Here is a 20,352-nt window from a genome sequence, read left to right on the forward strand (position 1 = left end):
TTCTCAAGTGCACTAGAATTTTGGAAATCATCCCAGATTCTTCCTTCTTCTTCAGCTTTAATATTCATTTGGTCACTAGATCCCTTTGGTTGTACTCTAAAAATTTTTCTCTCAAATGCCCCCCAGTCTCTTTTTCTGCTCTTTTCAACCCATCAGAGTGACTGCAGCAGGATTCTAACTAGTTTCCTGTTTCAATTTACATCCCCTTCCAGCAAAGCATTTCCACATTACTGGGATGTGGGCTTCATACAGTGAATATACAATCATGGTGCTCCTCTCTTAAAATCCTGCAGTGACTCTCCATTGCTTTGGATAAAGTCCAAATGCCTTAGCTTGGAATGAGAAGCCATTCATCACTTGGCCGCTATTTTCCTATCTGGTTTCATCTTCCAATTCCTTACTTTTTCAAAAGAACCTTGAACTACTTTAGTTCCCAAATATCCATACTCTTCTAGCTGCTACTCTCTTGCATAAGCTGCTTTCTTTGCCTAGAATTCCCTTTCTCACTTACCATCTTTGTTAAATCCTCTTATCCTTAAAGTCCTGTCTCCTCCAGGAAACTTTCTCTGGCTTTCTCAGATAAAGTTAAGGACTTATTCTGTGTGTTTTCCTAAAATGTTAGATCAAATTTCTGTAATGATTATTTATGTCCAAAATCTGTACCTATGGCGTAGATACTTCATGATCTGTCTCTTATTTATCTTTCCAGTTTTATCTGTTACCACTTCTTCCTCTCCTTGCATCCCCCCATTCTTCTGTTTTCTGAATTTACCACACTCTTTGTCACCTCTGAGCCTTCAGGTAGAGTTCTCCCCCTGTTCTAATATCCTTCTCCCTCCCACTGTAGCCTTTTGCTTGGATAACCCCTTTGCATCCTCAAGAGTTAATTTATATGTCTCCTTAATGAAGGCTTTCGTGAATGTCCAAGGTTGTGTTAAATGCCCTTCCTGAACACTCCCACTGTACCCTTTGTTTTTCCTTATTATAGCACCTAATACACTGATCTAATAGTCTATATTTGTCTCTCCCACTATTCTGTGTGTTCTTTGAAGGCAGGTTGTGCTGTGGGTGATTCTTCTTTGTTTCCCCAGCACCTAACGTATAAGGGACTGGCTGATAATAACAATTGAATGAATGAATGAACCAATGAGGGGCGGCCTAGTGTACTGGAAAGAGCTCAGTCTCAGAAAGACGTTCCAACTTAACCACTGATTTTTTGTGACGCTTGGCAGTCACTTATTCTCTTTGATCTTAGTTTTCCTCACCTGTATGTAGAAATAACCAGATCTCCCTCCTAGAAATGTTTTGAAGATTAGCTGAGATTTGTGATGCCTGGTACACTGCTGGGAACATAGTAAGCACTCAAAAAAGTCCAAGAAATAAAAGTTTTCTTCTTTCTTCCTCCTAAGCAATAGTGGTACTCTTTTGAAAACAATTCAAAGTTTGTAATTCCTATTGATCCGTGACTGATCTCATTATTTAAAACCTTCATCAAATAAACTAAGTCACCCTTTTGCTTTGACTGTTTGCCCTAAAACTTTCCCTACAGATCTGCCAGGTAGTGGAGTTTGGACTCACAGGTGCAGCACGCCCACAAGTGAGCCTTCTTGGCTTCCAGTAAGTAGTCAGACTTACAAGACTGTCTTAGGCCACTCTGGCAGCAGTGTACTCAGATGGGTATAGTTCAAGGATCCAGTTCACTAGCAGGGAAGTGTCAGACCTTCTTCTTTTGCAGAGTCCTTGCTGCCAGTTATACAGTTCAGGTGCAAGGAGAAGAGATCCACATTTGGGTAAGGGTGGAAGCTTCCCTAAAATAGAAGCCTCATGTCCCAAAGGATCCAATTTCTCTTGTAATAATTTCATAGACATAGCTCTCAGGGTTGAGCCAAAGGATACACACCTAAGAGTCATCCATCACACTCAAGGAAGCAGGAGGTCTCCGTAAGATATTTATATTTAACTGAAGGTCGAATTCTCATGCAGGGGGAGAAAGGATTTTGTTAACACTTTTTCCATAGTGACCCTTTTAGAAGTAACTTCAGATGGAGCCAGCTTACTCGTTCTCGCTAGCCAACATGATCACATCTTAATTATAGTACCTCCTGCTACCGAGAACCCAACAGCTTGGTATATCAACCTCTGAACTGGGTCTGTTACTGCCCAACACTGGGTTTCCCCCTCTTTTTTGGAACATTTAACACTTTTTCTTTTAATTGAGGTATAGTTGATTTACAATGTTATGTTAGTTACTGGTGTATAGCAAAGTGATTCAGATACATACATATATATATCCATATGTCAGCATACATATGTGGGTGTATATATATTCTTTTTCAGGTTTTTTTCCATTATAGTTTATTGCAAGATATTGAATATAGTTCCCTGTGCTATACAGTAGGTCCTTGTTGTTTATTTTATACATAGTAGTGTATATCTGATAATCCCAAACTCCTAATTTATCCCTCCCCTACCTTTTCCCTTTGGTAACCATAAGTTTGTTTCCTATGTCTGTGAGTCTGTTTCTGTTTTGTAAGTTCATTTGTATCGGTTTTTAGATTTCACATGTAAGTGATATCATATGATATTTATCTTTCTCTGTCTGACATTTCACTTAGTATGATAATCTCTAGTTTCATCCATGTTGCTGCAAAGGGCATTATTTCATTCTTTTTTTTATGGCTGACTATTATTCCATTGTATATGTGTACACCATGTCTTCTTTATCCATTTATCTGTTGATGGATGTTTAGGTTGCTTCCATGTCTTGGCTATTGTAAACAATGCTGCTATGAACATTGGGGTACATGTATCTTTTTGAATTAGAGTTTTCTCCAGATATATGCCCAGGAGTGAGATTGTTGGATCATCTGGTAGCTCTATTTTTAGTTGTTTAAGGAACCTCCAGACTTTTTTCATAGTGGCAGCACAACTTACATTCCCACGAACGGTGTACAAGGGGTCCCTTTTCTCCACACCCTATCTAGCATTTGTTATTTGTAGACTTTTTGATGATGTCTGTTCTGACAGGTGTGAGGTGATACCTCATTGTAGTTTTGATTTGCAGTCCTCTGATAATTGGCGATTTTGAGCATTTTCTCATGTGCCTATTAGCCATCTGTATGTCTTCTTTAGAGAGATGTCTATTTAGATCTTCTGCCCATTTTTTTATGGGGTTGTTTGTTTTTTTGATATTGAACTGTATGAGCTATTTGTATATTTTGGAAATTAAGCCTTTGTCAGTCGCATTGTTTGCAAATATTTTCTCCCAGTCTGTAGGGTCTTTTCATTTTGTTTATGTTTCCCTTTGTTGTGCAAAAGCTTATGTTTGAAAAGTTCCATTTGTTTATTTTTGCTTTTATTTCTATTAATTTGGGAGACTGACCTAAGAAAACATTGCTATAATTTATGTCAGATAATGTTTTGCCTACGTTCTCTTCTAGGAGTTTTATGACATCACGTCTTATTTTTAAGTCTTTAAGCCCTTTTGAGTTCGTGTGTGTGTGTGTGTGTGTGTGTGTGTGTGTGTGTGTGTGTGTATGGTGTGAGGGAGTGTTTCATTGATTTACATGCAGCTGTCCAGCTTTCCCAACACCACTTACTGAAGAGACTGTCTTTTCTCCATTGTATATATTCTTGCCTCCTTTGTTGAAGCTTATTGACCATAGGTGTGTGGGTTTATTTCTGGACTCTCTGTTCTGTTCCATTGATCCATATGTCTATTTTTGTGCCAGTACCATGATGGTTTGATTACCATAGCTTTGTAATATTGTGTAAAGTTTGGGAGGGTTATGCCTCCAGCTTTGTTCTTTTTTCTCAGGATTGCTTTGGCAATTCTGGGTGTTTTGTGTTTCCGTATAAATTTTAGTATTATTTGTTCTAGTTCTATGAAAAATGTCTTGGGTAATTTGATAGTGATTGCATTAAATCTGTAGATTGCTTTGGGTAGTATGGCCACTTAAGCATATTAATTCTTCCAATCCAAGAGCCTGGGATATCTTTCCATTTCTTTGAATCACCTTCAGTTTCCTTTATCAGTGTTTTATAGTTCTCAGCGTATGTCTTTCATCTCCTTGGTCAGGTTTATTCCTAAGTATTTTTTTGATGTGATTTTAAAAGGGATTTTTTTTTTACTTTCCCTTTCTGATATTTCATTATTGGTGTAAAGAAATGCAACCAATTTCTGTATATTAATCTTGTATCCTGCTCTCTTGCTGAATTTGTTTATCAATTCTAATAGTTTTTGTGTGGAGTCCTTAGGGTTTTCTATATGTAGTATCATGTCATCTACATATAATGACAATTTTACCTCTTCCCTTCCAATTTGGGTACCGTTTATTTCTTTTTCTTGTCTGATTACTGTGGCTAGGACTTCCAGTACTATGTTGAACAGAAGTGGTGAGACTAGGCATCCTTTTCTTTTCCAGATTTTAGTGGGAAGGCTTTCAGCTTTTCACCTTTGAGTATTATGTTGGTTATGTATTTGCTATAAATAGCAAATACCACTTTGGTAAGAGTTTTTATCATGAATGGATGTTGAATTTTATCAAATGCTTTTTCTGTGTCTATTGAGATGGTCATGTGGTTTTTGTCTTTTCTTTTGTTGATGTGGTATATCACAATAATTGATTTGTGTATGTTGAACCATCCTTGTGACCCTGGGATGAATCCAACTTCATCATGTTTTTATGTGGTGTTGGATTCGGTTTGCTAATATTTTGTTGAGAACTTTTTCATCTATATTCATCAAAGATATTAACGTGTAATTTTCTTTTATGGCAGTGTCTTTGTCTGGTTTTGGTATCAGGGTGATGGTGGCTTCATAGAATGACTTTGGGACTGTTCCCTCCTCTTCAGTCTTTTGGAAGAGTTTGAGAAGGATTGGCATAAGTTCTTCTTTGTAAGTTTTTTAGAATTCCGCAGTGAAGCCATCTGGTCTTGGACTTTTGTTTGCTGGGAGATTTTTTTTTTTTTATTACAGATTTCTATTTCACTTCTAGTGATCGGTCTGTTCAAATTATCTATTTCTTCTTAATTCAGTTTTGGTGGGCTCTGTGTTTCTAGAAGCTTGTCCATTTCTTCTAGGTTGTCCAATTTGTTGGCATATAATTAATTGTTCATAGTATTCTCTTACGGTTTTTTTGTATTTCTGCAGTGTCAGTTATTCTTCCTCTTTCATTTCTTATTTTGTTTATTTGAGTCCACTGTCTTTTCTTCTTGGAAAGCCTGCCCAGAGCTTTCTCAATTTTGCTTATCCTTTCAAAAAATAAGCTCTTGGTTTAATTGTTTCTTTTCCTATTTTTTAAAATCTGTATTTTATTTATTTCCTCTCTGATCTTTATTATTATTCCTTCTGCTGACTTTAGGTTTTGTCTGTTCTTCTTTTTCTAATTCTTTTAGGTGGTAGTTTAGGTTATTTGAGATTTTTTTCTTGTTTTTTGAGAAAGGCCTGTATTGCTGTGAACTTCCCTCTTAGGACTGCTGTTGCTGCATCCCATAGATTTTATATGGTTGTATTTTCATTGTTATTTGTCTCAGGTATTTTTTTTTAACATCTTTATTGGAGTATAATTGCTTTACAATGGTGTGTTAGTTTCTGCTTTATAACAAAGTGAATCAGCTATACATATACATATATCCCCATATCTCCTCCCTCTTGCGTCTCCCTCCCACCCTCCCTATCCCACCCCTCTAGGTGGTCACAAAGCACCGAGCTGATCTCCCTGTGCTATGCGGCTGCTTCCCACTATCTATTTTATGTTTGGTAGTGTATATATGTCCATGCCACTCTCTCACTTTGTCCCAGCTTCCCCTTCCCCCTCCCCGTGTCCTCAAGTCCATTCTCTAGTAGGTCTGCATCTTTATTCCTGTCTTGCCCCTAGGTTCTTCATGACCTTTTTTTTTAGATTCCATATATATGTGTTAGCATACAGTATTTGTTTTTCTCTTTCTGACTTACTTCACACTGTATGACAGACTCTAGGTCCATCCACCTCACTACAAATAACTCAATTTCGTTTCTTTTTATGGCTGAGTAATATTCCATTGTATATATGTGCCACATCTTCTTTATCCATTCATCTGTCGATGGACACGTAGGTTGCTTCTATGTCCTGGCAATTGTAAATAGAGTTGCAGTGAACATTGTGGTACATGACTCTTTTTGAATTATGGTTTTCTCAGGGTATATGCCCAGTAGTGGGATTGCTGCGTCGTATGGTAGTTCTATTTTTAGTTTTTTTTTTTACATCTTTATTGGAGTATAATTGCTTTACTATGGTGTATTAGTTTCTGCTTTATAACAAAGTGAATCAGTTATACATATACATATGTTCCCATATCTCTTCCCTCTTGCATCTCCCTCCCTACCACCCTCCCTATCCCACCCCTCTTGGTGGTCAGAAAGCACTGAGCTGATCTCCCTGTGCTATGTGGCTGCTTCCCACTAGCTAGCTGTTTTATGTTTGGTAGTGTATATATGTCCATGCCACTCTCTCACTTTGTCACAGCTTACCCTTCCCCCTCCCCATATCCTCAAGTCCATTCTCTAGTAGGTCTGTGTCTTTTTTCCCGTCTTACCCCTATGTTCTTCATGACTTACTTCACTCTGTATGATAGACTCTAGGTCCATCCACCTCACTACAAATAACTCAATGTCATTTCTTTTTATAGCTGAGTAATATTCCCTTGTATATATGTGCCACATCTTCTTTATCCATTCATCTGATGATGGACTCTTAGGTTGCTTCCATCTCCTGGCTATTGTAAATGGAGCTGCAATGAACATTTTGGTACATGACTCTTTTTGAATTATGGTTTTTCTCAGGGTATATGCCCAGTAGTGGGATTGCTAGGTCATATGGTAGTTCTATTTGTAGTTTTTTAAGGAACCTCCATACTGTTCTCCATAGTGGCTGTATCAATTTACATTCCCACCAGCAGTGCAAGAGTGTTCCTTTTTCTCCACACCCTCTCCAGCATTTATTGTTTCTAGATTTTTTGATGATGGCCATTCTGACCGGTGTGAGATGATATCTCATTGTAGTTTTGATTTGCATTTCTCTAATGATTAATGATGTTGAGCATTCTTTCATATGTTTATTGACAATCTGTATATCTTCTTTGGAGAAATGTCTATTTAGGTCTTCTGCCCATTTTTGGATTGCGTTGTTTGTTTTTTTGATATTGAGCTGCATGAGCTGCTTGTAAATTGTGGAGATTAATCCTTTGTCAGTTGCTTCATTTGCAAATATTTTCTCCCATTCTGAGGGTTGTCTTTTGGTCTTGTTTATGGTTCCCTTTGCTGTGCAAAAGCTTTTAAGTTTCATTAGGTCCCATTTGTTTATTTTTATTTTCATTTCTCTAGGAGGTGGGGCAAAAGGGATCTTGCTGTGATTTATGTCATAGAGTGTTCTGCCTATGTTTTCCTCTAAGAGTTTTATACTAAGTCCAGCTTATTCTCAAGGGAAGGGGCATTAAGCCATGCTTCCTAGAGGGTGTCCCAAATCTTGTCTTCTTATTTCTCGTCCCAAATTTTCATACTTACGGAAGCAGAGAAAATAGCTCCTGCTTTCTTATCTGCCAAGTCCCCTCACTACCATTTACTTTTTCTACCCCAGCAATGCTGCTGCTGCTTATACTCTTATCGTGATCCTTGCTGCATGCAGGCCATGGAGGGTGGAGTTTGGCACTTCATCCTCCCTGCAAATACCTGAATCCAGTACCCAAGAGGTGGTGCTGACCCAGTGAGCGAGAACGCCACCTCTTCATAAAGTGGTGGGGAAGAAGCTGGAAAGACGATGAATATGTGTACATTTATAGCTTTTGTTCCTATTACACGTGCCAATTAATAACATGCTTAATTTTCTCAATTTCTGAATTTTTAGACACATGCTGTACATTAAGAGAAGAATTAATTTGCTCAGGTTAGCAGTTGCTACAGAAGAGTTGCCTTCTAGATGCCATCTAGTGGCAATGTAGGCACAATTTGGGGCGGCATTGGAAAAGTCTATGTCCAGGAATACAAAATGTTTGAGTCCCTGAGCTATGTCAGATGTAGAATAGGAGATGGAGCTGTACTTGGTCTGGCAACTTGTGGGGGGAAGGCATTTTTTTGGATGAAAGTGGCAGACCTTAGTCTTTGAAACCAAAGTCCCTTAGCTGCTGCTTCCTCCTTCATGTGGCTTCTATGCCTTGGCTAGCCTCTCTGCCATCATCTCCAGCTCTTCCCCCTCTGAGCCCACCACTGGCTCATCCCTGAGACACTGATGGCTACCCGTCCCTTTGTTCTGTCATAATGGTCACGAGGAATCAGACCTGTTGAAGGTGTCCACGACATGGGAGAAAGATCTAGTCAGCCCTTACTCTAGAGAATTGCCAACAGTAAAATTAACTTCCTGTAAAATTGTCAAGTTAATTAAATTTTTGTTCTCAATTCTTCTTCTCATTTCTTCTTTAATTTTGAAATAAAATGAGAGAGTAACATGCAAAATAGAATAGAAACCAGAGCTATTGCTCTCTAAGCAATGCAAAGTGCTTATTTTAATAAACTCCAGAAGTCAAAACTGAGTTCTCATGTTTTGCATGGAAAGGATCACATTTTTCTAAATTATTGCAGGTAATCCAGTTATCTTTGCCAGTAGAGACTGTGTATCCCCTGATGAGATGAAGTAGAAAATAGGTATAATTTTGAAATAATGTGTGTTAAGAAAAAGATGAACCTGTGCATTAATTGCTAGATATTTTTTAGACAAACATTATTCTTATTAGAATTAACTAATTATCTCAGTTCTCTACGTGGTTTAGCCTTTCTTAACACCACTTGTAAAGCAGCCTGTCAAGAAACCATCTTTATATTTCTAGTGATTTTTTTTTTCTTTGAGCCAAGACCAGGCTTTCTGGATACACGTCAGTTGGCTGCCATGCTTTGCATGAAGTTCCACTGCCCAGGACCTCAAGTGCGGCAGGGTGGGAGAGAAGGGCAGTTTTGTTTGCCATCCAAAAGTCACCGTAGAAGCCTTGCTCTTGGAGAGGTTCATGCCTCATCCAAGTTTTCTGGCCAGTGGCAGTTATGGCTTTCCCCTCTGCCTCTCCACAGCTGCAGGCAGAGTTCTCAGGCTCCAGGCCCTCAGCTGGGTGGGGTGGTGCACAATGTGTGCACCCTGGAAGCAGGGCCTGCTCCCTGCTGTGTTCCTGTGCCTCCTCCACTGCCTGGCACCTGATAAGCGCTCTGCACATCTTACCTAATGAATAGAAATCCGGTCCCACAAGCTATTATATTACTAGTAGAACAGCTGAGGCCCAGAGAGGGTGCTGGCTTGATTGCAGCTTCATAGAGTGCCCAAGGCAGCGCGGGCACCTGGCACAGAACCTTTTTACTACACCCGTGCTGCCTTCCTAAGAAGCCTGGCCTTTCTCCTTCTTTCCAATCTAATTCCACTTTCTTCTCATTTCCTCATAGTTATTTCTAGCCTGTTTTGAACACTGTACTGGTTTTCTATTTTTTGTTAAGCAAGACAAATTTAGCAGCTTAAAACAACATCTATTTATTATGTCACAGTTTCTGTGGATCAAGACTCCTGGCACAGCCTAAGTGGGTCCTCTGTGCAGCGTCTCACAGGCTGCAGTTAAGATGTTGGCTGGGCTGTGTTCCTTCTGGGGCTGTGTTCCTTTTGGAGCTGTGTTCTTTCTGGAGCTTGCCAAGCTTACTGGTTGTTGGCAGGATTCAGTTCTTTGCATTTGTAGGACGAAGTCCTGTTTTCTTGCTGGCTGTCAGGTGGTGGGATTCGGGGGTGGGGTGGGGTCAATCTAAGCATCTAGAGGCTTCCCACAGTTTCTCACCATGTGACTCTCTCACAACGTGGCAGCTGGATTCTTTAAAGCCAGCAGGAGGGCCCAGTTCCTCCTCCAAGACATTAGCTGATTAAATCAGGCCAACACGGGATAGTCTACTTTTTGATTAACTCAAACTTGACTGATTAGGGACCTTAACTACATCTGCAAAAGCCCTTCATCTTTGCCATGTAATATAACCTAATCACAGGAGTGACATCCCATGTTATTCACAGTCCCACCCCTGCTCAACGATTATTCAGGGTATGTACACCAAAAGGGTGGGAACCTTGGGCGCCATCTTAGAATTCAGCCTCCCATAAACACATTTGCATTTGGCTGGTCCCAAGGAAGGTGGAATCTGAACAGTAAATGAAGCACTTTTCCTATATTTCTTGATTACTCTGCTAGTCTTTTTTCACTTCTTTGAGTTCATCTCCTTCCTCTAAGACCTTGATGTGACATATATGTTAAGTCAAGTGTGTGTGGATAATTGATCATAAAGGGCAGATGATCTCAAAGATCCTGATTAACAGTAATGGCTCCTTTACCTGACCTCCTATATTTTTTATTATTTGGCACTTAAAATATGTTTTGGTTCTCTGATTGTTTTCTTTCCCCAAACTTCCCCTACTTCTCTCTTGAATAATGAAATATATTTTTAATTTCTGACTTTATTCGGCTTTCACGCCTATATGTTCAAAGTTCTTTTTATGAAAATAAATTTTCTTTTTTATATGAATGAGCTCACATCTGGCACTGTATAGAACCTAAGACTGTTTTGGTGTTATGTGTTGGTATCTAGATGTTAGCCCATGACCCTTGAGAAGGAGAGTTGATGTTTCTGATACGTTTCAAATCTCTAGTCTCAGGGTTTGTTCAGGGTTCATTCATGTGGATGCAAATATAGAGGGGTTTATAACTTCTAAACTCTCTGTTCCTGGTCACAGCTGTTCAGTCTGTGCTTGAGGACAGGTTACAGAAGGGTAAGACCAAATCCAGATTTTGTGATATGAAAATTTACTGTGAGTGTTGTATCCTCTTCAGGGAGTCTGCAGTTTAGCCAGGAGCCGTACGCATTCATTGGCACTGAAGCAGAGCACCTCCTGAGATGGCAGTGAGAGACTTCCCCAGCCATGCTGACTGCTGTCCTAGGACTGTTAATGCTGGTAGCAGTGGCTGAATTTCTCATTGGCCTGGTTGGAAATGGAGTCCTCGTGGTCTGGAGTTTTGGAGAACGGCTCAGAAAATTCAAGGGGTCCTCATATAACCTCATTGTCCTGGGCCTGGCTGTCTGTTGATTTCTTCTGCAGTGGTTGATTATGGTGGACTTAAGTCTGTTTCCACTTTTCCAGAGCAGCCATTGGCTTCGCTATCTCAATGTCTTCTGGGTCTTAGTAAGCCAGACCAGCCTGTGGTTTGCCACTTTTCTCAGTGTCTTCTACTGCAGGAAGATCATGACCTTTGAACACCCTGTCTACTTGTGGCTGAAGCAGAGGGCCTGTTGTCTTAGTCACTGGTGCCTTCTGGTGTACTTCATGATCAGTTTGTTACTTATAGTCCAGGGTAGCTTAGAGTTCTCCAATCTTTCCCAAGGAAACAGCAGCATTTTATACCCCCCTTCAAACTGGCACTGTCTGTATATATTATGGCTCAATACAGGAAGTATAATGCCCTTCATGGTGTTGCTTATTTCCTCTGGGATGCAGATTGTCTCTTTGTGTAGACACCGCAGGAAGATGAATGTCCATACAGTCGGCAGGAGAGATGCTCAGGCCAAGGCTCACATCACTGTCCTGAAGTCCTTGGGCTGTTTCCTTATACTTTACATAGTTTACATCCTGGCCAGCCCCTTCTCCATCACCTCCAGGTCTTTTCCTGCTGCTCTTACCGCTCTCTTCATCTCTGAGACACTCATGGCTGCCTAGGCTTCTCTTCATTCTGTCATATTGATCATGGGGAATTCCAGGATGAAGCAGACTTGTCAGAGAATCCTGTGGAAGACAGTGTACACTTGGAGAGAAAGGAGTGGTAAGGAGACTGTTTTGAGACACTTTTTTGATAGCTCTCCAAAAGGGGGCTGACTTTTACATATTTAAAATTTTTCCTTCTTTTTAAAAATTTTTTTAATTTTATATTAGAGTATAGTTGATTAACAATGTTGTGTTAGTTTCAGGTGTACAGCAGAGTGATTCAGTTATACATAGACATGTATCTTTTTCAAATTCTTTTCCCATTTAGATTATCACAGAGTATTGAGCAGAGTTCCCTGTGCTGTACAGTAGGTCCTTATTGGTTATCTATTTTAAATACAGCAGTGTGTACATATCAATCCCAAACTCCCAATCTGTCCCTCCCCCACCCCCAGTAACCGTAAGTTTGTTCTCTATGTCTGTGAGTCTGTTTCTGTTTCGTAAATAAGTTTGTTTGTATCATTTTTTCTTTTAGATTCCACATATAAGCGGTATCATATGATACTTGTCTTTCTCTGTCTGACTTATTTCACTTAGTATGATACTCTCCAGGTCCATCCAATGTTGCTGCTAATGGTATTATTTCATTCTTTTTTTAAAAAAATTTTTTATTGGAGTATAGTTGATTTACAATGTTATGCTAGTTTCAGGTGTACAGCAAAGTGAATCAGTTATAGATATACATATATCCACTCTTTTAGGTTCTTTTCCCATGTAGGGTATTACAGAGTATCGGGTAGATTTCTCTGTGCTATACAGTAGGTTCTTACTAGTTATCTATTTTATATATAGTAGTGTGTGTATTTCATTCTTTTTAATGGCTCAGTAAAAGTTTTCCTTCTTTAATGCTCCATCAATAAGTGGGCAATAGAAAATGCAGAATAAAAATCAATACTGTTTCTCTTTTCACAATGCAAAGTACATTATTTTAATGTATGATAGAAATCAAGGCTAGGGCCTTATGTTTGGTAAATGAAGTGTTATGTTCTGTTTATATATAGAAAATAATTCCTTTCTTTTAAAATTACATATATAAGTTGTGTTTTTCCTATTATATTAAATAGAGATTAGGAACAATTAATATAGTGATCCTTAATTTTTGTGAAATTTCATCTATCTGTTAATGTTAGTCATTTTAGATAAGCTTAAAAAAAAGTACCAAATAAGTTTCCCATTTCTCTACTGTAGTTGGTCTCGCTATCTAACTGAAAAACAAAACAAAATATATTTCTATTTCTGGGAGTTTCTTTGAGCCCTAGACTTGCCTTTCAGGATAAAAGTCAGTTGGCTGCCACAATTGGTATTAAGTTCTGAGCCCAGGACCTAGGGTGGGGCAAGATGGGAGTGAGGGGCACTTGCTTCTGCTCCCCGAAAGAACATTGCTCCCTGGAGAGGTCAAGGCTTATTTTCTTTGGTCATTTGACCATCCTGACTGTCCACTCTGGCCTCTCCACAGCCTAAAGTCAGAGTTTTAGCATGTTGGCTCTTTGAGTTGGATGGAGATCATCTAGAACATCAAATCCATGGAACTGTGTCTGTTTTTGTTTCTTCCTAAGTTCTTGGTGCCTAGAATATTACTTGACCCATAATAAACAATAAATGTTTTGTAAATGATTGATTAGCTGTGTTAACTAGTCTTTTAACTCCTTTTATATATTACAGAGAAATTGAGGCCCAGAGAGGGCAATGGCCTGCCCAGAGTTTCGTAGAGAGCCAGAACTAAGTTTTCTGACTCCTGGTCCAAGGCTCTTTCCTTTATATCACACTACTTTGCTAAAGAGTTAGCTTTGCCTTTCCCTCCTTTGAATCTTGTCCGTTTTTGTATATACTTTCTCAGCCTTCTTTTTAGGCTTATTTGAACACATTTCCTTTGGTTCAGTTCTAAAGGATCTGTAATCCAAGGGACAATACTTGATATACTTAAATTTTTTTTTCATTTCTACTTTCATTAACATGTTCTAACACATGTCTTTTCCTTATCCAAAGGGGTGAACTGAGGTATGTGCTAGCCACATGTGGATGTTAGTCATAGTTCAAGGGAGGGATAGCTCCACTGATGTCACTGTGAGCTGTGTGAGGTCAAGCACCATCTTTGTCTTCTGGAAATGATAATATTCATCCTTTGCAAGCACGGAGATGCTTCTCTAGGGTTATATTTTTAGTAGTAAAATGAATTTTCCACTATGCCATGCCTATTTTTCTACAGCTGTCTGTTGTGACCAGCTGTCATAATGATAATAACCTAACATTTGTATTGGGCTTTACACTTTATCAGGTATTCTTATATGTAGTCTATTATCTCATTTGATTTTAATAGCAACTGTATGCAGGTAGTAATTCTATCCCCATTCTATAGATGACAAAACTCAGGCTGGAGTGATGATTTGCTTAACATCATCAACTAGTAAACAGTCAGATAAAACAGTCCCAAATGTTTGGACTCCAAGTCTTGTGCTTTTACCAGTAACCCTTAAGTTCCTCTTGTTCATACTTGTAAGACTTCATGCCGGGATTAGCCTGTGGAATGCTCAAGTTTGAGAGTATTTTTAAACAGGTGAAATAAGCAACTAATCTTTCATGTTTGGCATTGGTGGGATGCCTGGGAGTCAAGATCCAAAATCATGACAGACTGAAGTATCTATGACTTGCTTTTCTTAGGGACAAAACACTCGCGTTTTCCCAGTCATCTTTTGGGGTTGGATTTCCTTCCTTTTCCGTGCGTGATTTAGCTCATGATGGATGTGAGGCTACTTTGTGTTTTATCCAAGAAGACAAATCTGGAGGCAAATCTGTGCTCTTGAATTGAATCTTCTATAATTAAATCTTTTATAGTTTTCATTCTCCGAGCTGCAGCTGGATCCATGTTCACGTGCATAAGTGTGTATGTATGTGTGTAGGTCTTACTACTTCCCTTTCTGTTATGTGGTATGATCTCTGATGGTGCAGCCTAGAGGGGGACTAGAAAAAGATGTAAACAATACAGAAAGGTAGAAAATGTGCAGCAGCATTTCCCATTCCACTCCCTGTTATTAGTCCCACTGCCCAGATGTGGTCACATTTTACCATTTGTCTTAGTTCTTCTGGTGATTATTGTCACATCTCTAAATAATATTTCGCCTTTCTTACTTGGTTTATCAACTGTGAAACTGTAACTTTTGAATCCCATTCATCAAAGTTTGGGAATCATCTCACTTAACCCCAGATTTATTCCCCTCTTCTATATTTGATTAGTTTTATTTACTTGTCATTCTTCTGGTTACTAATTTTGTAACTTCAAGTAATATGTTTTTCACTTTACTTTTTGAACCATAACTTATGACAGTGTCTACAGAATCTGACTATGTAGAGGTAAGAAATTAGTGCTTTAACTCTCATGTACTTTTCCCACATCCCAACTCATGTGTCCAACTTGAAATGACTTAAGGAGGAAATTAATTTATTGGAAGGAAATTGGCTATCTCTTAGAATCAATGGGAAGTCTGGAGAGTCAACATCAGAATGGGAACCAAGAGGGTTTAAACAACTGAGAACACAACCAAGTCCCTCTAGAGAGACTGATGCTGGCAGCAACACTCACATTTCAACTGTCAGCATTATGTCCTAGACAGTGCCACTGCCTCTGTGAATGTGTCCCTTTGCATCATAGTACATAAACCCTGGCTAAGAGCTTCTGGTTGGCTGATTCTAGGTCACACACCTGCCCTAGATGATAGGTCCTGTGGTGAAAAAAAGTCTGATTTCCCTTTGGCTTCTAAAATATGTATTTTTAAATTAGATGAAATAATGTACTCAACAATGAGGTTAAGTAGCAGAATCGATACAGCAGACGGTCGATTAATGAACTGGAAGGTTAGCTCAAATAACTCTCTCAGAAGGTTATCAGGAAGCAATAAAAGGATGGAAATAGGAGAAACAGGCAAAAAATTAAGCATATAGATTGAAGACAACAGAAACTACTGGGGACAACTTTCTCTCAATTAAAGAGAAAACGTTAGCAATATATAAGCATTTTAAGAGCAAAGCTGAAAACTTTGCTGAGGGGCTTTCCTTTAGTGGGAGCTAGTGGAGTGACTTCAAGAACTTCTACATTTTATGTTAAATACAGTTATCATAGGAGCCAGCAATTCCTCTCATAGGTATATAGCCAAATGAAATGAAAATATATGTCCACACAAAAATTTACCAATGAATGTTCATGGCAACACTGTTCATAATAGTCAAGAAGTGGAAACAACCCAAATGTCCATCATCCGATGAATGGATAAACAAAATGTGGTGTGTGTGTGTGTACATGCACACACATATTATGATGGAATATTATTCAGCCATAAGAAGGAAAGAGGTACTGATAGATGCTGTAACACAGATAGACCTTGAAGCATTATGCTAACTGAAGGAGCCTGTCACAAAGACTGCATATTATATGATTCCCTTTCTATGAAAGGTCCAGAATAGGCAAATCTATAGAACCAGAAAGTTGATTAGTGGTTTCCAGGTGCTGGGGAATAGAGGTATTGGGTAGTGACTACTTATGGGTATAGGTTTCTATCAGGGTCATGAAAATGTTCTAAAATTAGATGGTGGTAATAATTGCTTAAGTCTGTGACTATATGAAAAACCACTGAATTATACATTTAAAGACACATTGAAGAAATTAAAGATGTAAGTATTGGAAAAGAAGAAATAAAACTCATTAGTTTAATATATGATTGTCTACATAGAAAATCCCAATAATCTAAACAATTTTAGGAAATAAGTTAATTTAGAAATGTAGCTATATATAAGGTCAATACCCAAACGTTAGTGTGTTTGTATATAGCAGTATGAAACCAGTAAACCTGGGTTTTCAGAAAACCATTTTTCGCAGCCTCTAGTGTGCTGTAAAATTCTGGGAAAGCTTTAGTTAGTACAAGCTTCATGGTGAAAGTCAGTTTCAGGTTCTCAATCTTGGCTGCATATGAGAATCACTTTGGCAGATTAAAAAGTATCCCAAGTGCCCAGGTCTTGCCCAAGAGCAATTACATCAGAATCTCTGAGATAGGACCCAGGCATTATGTCTTTTAAAGTTCCTCCCGTGATTCAGATGTGCAAAAAAGTTTAAGAAAAATAGAGTATTAATCTCATTGAAGTTTTCTTAGCATAGTATCACTGAGATGAACTTACCTTGAAAATAAGGTAAAAGATAACTTTATAAAACAGGTATCAACAGTTCAGGCTTTTTTTCTTTTAATAAGGTTTTATAATTCAGCACTGGATAATTCTGAGGAACTAGTAAAAGAGTTGGAGGAACATCTGATGACAGCGGCCTTCACTTCAAGGCCCCTAGCTTTGCAAACTGGCTTTGGGTTTTCCCAGTATCCCCACAGGAGCAGTGCCAATCCAAATCCTTACCTCTAGATCCATGTCCTGGATGTTCCCTGGATGGATCCCTTACCCTCTTCCCTTCTTTTGTCCATTCATCGTCATCGCCTTCTGGGTACATTCAGGCTCAGGAGCCACATTTTGTCACACTTTATTATTACAACTTGTCATAAACACATTCCTCATCCTCACTTTCTCACCCCTGATCGTGGCATTTTCACTGTTCTCTGTTTATCATGATATCTCTAGGAGAGCAGACACCACCTTTCCCAAACACCTTTCAACTCTATTTTCTGCATTCCCAAGGAGAATTCTTAGAACCTGCTCCAGTTTGGGGGATTCTTGTCAAATGAATCTCAATATGTACTCTCTTTGAAATGTTACCCCAGTGCTCCCAATTCCACTTTAGTTTTCTTTCACAGTACTTATCTGACATACATTTTAAAATTTAACTACCTGTACCTTTAAACTAGAATGTATATTCCTTGAGGACAAGAATCTTTTTCTTTGGTTTTCTTTGTGTCTTTAGTGTTTAGAATAGTAGATATTGTTGAACGAATAGCTATGGGCACAAAAATGGAGCCATAACATATATACTATTTCATAAACTGAGTCTTATGCTTATAATTTTTATGACAATACATATTCTTTTACAACACCATTTTAAATGATCACACATATTATTGTATATGGTTGTACCGCCTTTTTAGAAATAAGCGATACTCTGTGGCCCCCACCCCACCAGGTTTTGCTCTCTACAGTGCTGCAGCAAACATCCTTGTAAAACTCTAAAGGTAGAAGGCGGAATATGCATAATTCGAAGGTTTATCATATGCATTGCCAAATTTTTGTAGAAAATGAATATGTACTTCCACCAGAAGTGGGATCCTAATTTTAAATAGGGTAGTCAGACAAGACTTCACTAAGAAAATATTTAAACAAAGATTTTAGGAAGTGAGGCAGGTAGCCATGCAGGAACCTGGGGAAAGTGTAAAAGTTTGAGGTAAGAAAGTGTCTAATGTGTTCAAGGAGGAGCGAGGAGTCCACTGTGGCTGGAGTAGAGGGTGTAGTGGGCACTGAGGTCAAAGGGGCCATGGAGCCCATGATTTTAGGGACTTTATAGACCATTGTTCGAATTTTATCTTCTATTCTGAGTGAGATGGGGAACGATTGGAGGGTTTTTAGCAGAGGCAAGTGACAAAACTTGACTTAGGTTTTAAAAGACCACTTTGGTAGTTGTACTGAGAATAGGTTAAATTTAGTAAGGCAAAAGTAGAAGAATAAAATGGGTTGGGGGATACTGCGCTGCTCCAGGTTTACCAGGGTGGTTGCAGTGGAGACAGGGAGATGTGGTAAGATTGTCGAAATGTTTTGAAGATAGACCTGGCAGGATTTACCTATAGATTAGATATAAGATATGAGAGACGGGAGGAATCAAAAGTGACTCCAAAATTTTTGGCCTGAGTAAATTGCAGGGTCATCAGCTTGTCATCAGTTCATATGGGGAAGATCGTGGGTGAGGCTGGTTGACTTGTGGGTAAGGCTTGGAGTTCAGTTCTGAACATGTTAAGTTTGAGATATATATTAGATATCAAAGTAGACTATATGAGTAAAATACATGAGACTGGACATCAAGGGAAAAGTCCAAACTGGAGATATATATTTGGGAGCTGTTAGATTATATATCATATTTAAAATCTTAAGACTAGCATAGATCAGTAAGGAAGTGGATGATACGGATAAGAGAAGAGGGCCAAGACTAAAACTTGGGGAACTCTGATGTTAAGAGGTTGGAGAAATGTGGTGGAATCAATAGAGGAGACTGAAAAGAAGTAGCCAGTGAGATAGATGGAAAAAAGATGACATCCTGGAGGCCAAGTAAAGAAAATGTTTCCAGGAAGAGGGAATGACTAACATTTTCAATTGATGCTGATAATGTCAAGTAAAATGAGAGCTGAGAATTGACCTGTGGTTTTAGAAATATACAAGTCATTGGTGACTTTAGAAAGAGTAGTTTTAGAGGGAGTGCTGTGCAAAAGCCAGATTTGAGTTGGATCAAGAGACTGGGATGGAGAGGAATTGGTGAAAATAGACAACCTTTTCAAGAAGTTTTGCTATAAATTGTAGGAGAGAATAGCAGCTGTGGCAGGGGACATGAGATCTAAATACAATTTTTTAATGAGAGATATAACAACATAGTTCTGTGTTGATGGGACTGATGGGGGGGGCGGAGAGAGAGAGAGAGAGAGAGAAAGAGACAGAGATAGAGACAGAGAGACTGAGAGACCAAGAGACCAAAAGAGAAATAGTACCAGAGTGATTTTCTTGACTAGAAGAGAGGGGATGGGATCTAGTGAATAAGAGGAGCCTTCGCTTTAGATACAAGCTGTTAAAATTTGCACAAAATCATCAGGAAAGCCTATGTCAAGAGCAGAGTCATTTATTAATAATCGTTCCAGCTAGGGAAAACTTTATTAAGAACAGAACATCAGTGATGTCCACAGAAGGGGAGTTACAGAAGGTTTTTTAAGGGCTAGCTCTTATGATTATAAATTGGGTGATCTTTACTGGGTGAGCTTTTGGAAATGGGCAATGAATAGGGATTGGTCACTTTTAATTGGCTTTGGAGCACAGAGTGCATTCAGTGTTTCTTTTTCCATCTGGATTCTGAAACTTTTGTGGTCCTTTCTTTCCAGATAGGTTGTGGTTTGTTCTTGATTGTTTTGCAGAATTGATAATTTTCTGACAGGTGGGACTATGGATTTCATTTTCATTTCTCAGACTTCCTTTTGGTCATCCTCTGGCTGAGGCTATAGGACAGATGATTTTGAGTGGTGATCCAGATCTACACTGCTGTTTGAGTTATCTTTTGTCATATTGGCAGTAATTTTGATTTAAACAAGTCCTAATCTTTCTTGTTGCTTCTATTGCATAATTGTTCTTTGCATCATTTGAGGAGACAGCAGCCGCATGGCAGCATTTAAGGGAGTTTTCACACATTTGAACATAGCACAGTTTGCAATCTACTTCTAAGAGTGATTGATACGATTTGTTTATGCCTAAGTCATAGGCAATGGGAGTAGAGGAAATACTTTGCCTGGAATATTGTTGCCTTTGTATTCAACACTTGAAGGCTTGACTTCAACTCAAGGAATTTTTTTTTAAATGGATCTAAGTTTGTTAAGCTTGT

General features: G+C 38.8%; 2 protein-coding genes across 2 annotated transcripts in view; both read left to right on the forward strand.

Annotated features, from left to right (window-relative positions):
* Nucleotides 1-20,352, forward strand: part of SSBP1 (single stranded DNA binding protein 1) — a 68,372-nt gene that overhangs the window by 27,696 nt on the left and 20,324 nt on the right. The window lies entirely within an intron of this gene.
* On the forward strand, nt 10,667-11,912 carry LOC307191762 (taste receptor type 2 member 5-like; the record flags this gene model as incomplete). The annotated part of the gene is given in 3 exon segments (XM_079931957.1): nt 10,667-11,126; nt 11,130-11,753; nt 11,757-11,912. Coding segments are annotated over 3 exon segments (942 nt in total). The 5' UTR covers nt 10,667-10,964.

Source organism: Stenella coeruleoalba (genome assembly GCF_951394435.1).
Source record: "Stenella coeruleoalba genome assembly, chromosome: 9".
NCBI lineage: Eukaryota > Metazoa > Chordata > Mammalia > Artiodactyla > Delphinidae > Stenella > Stenella coeruleoalba.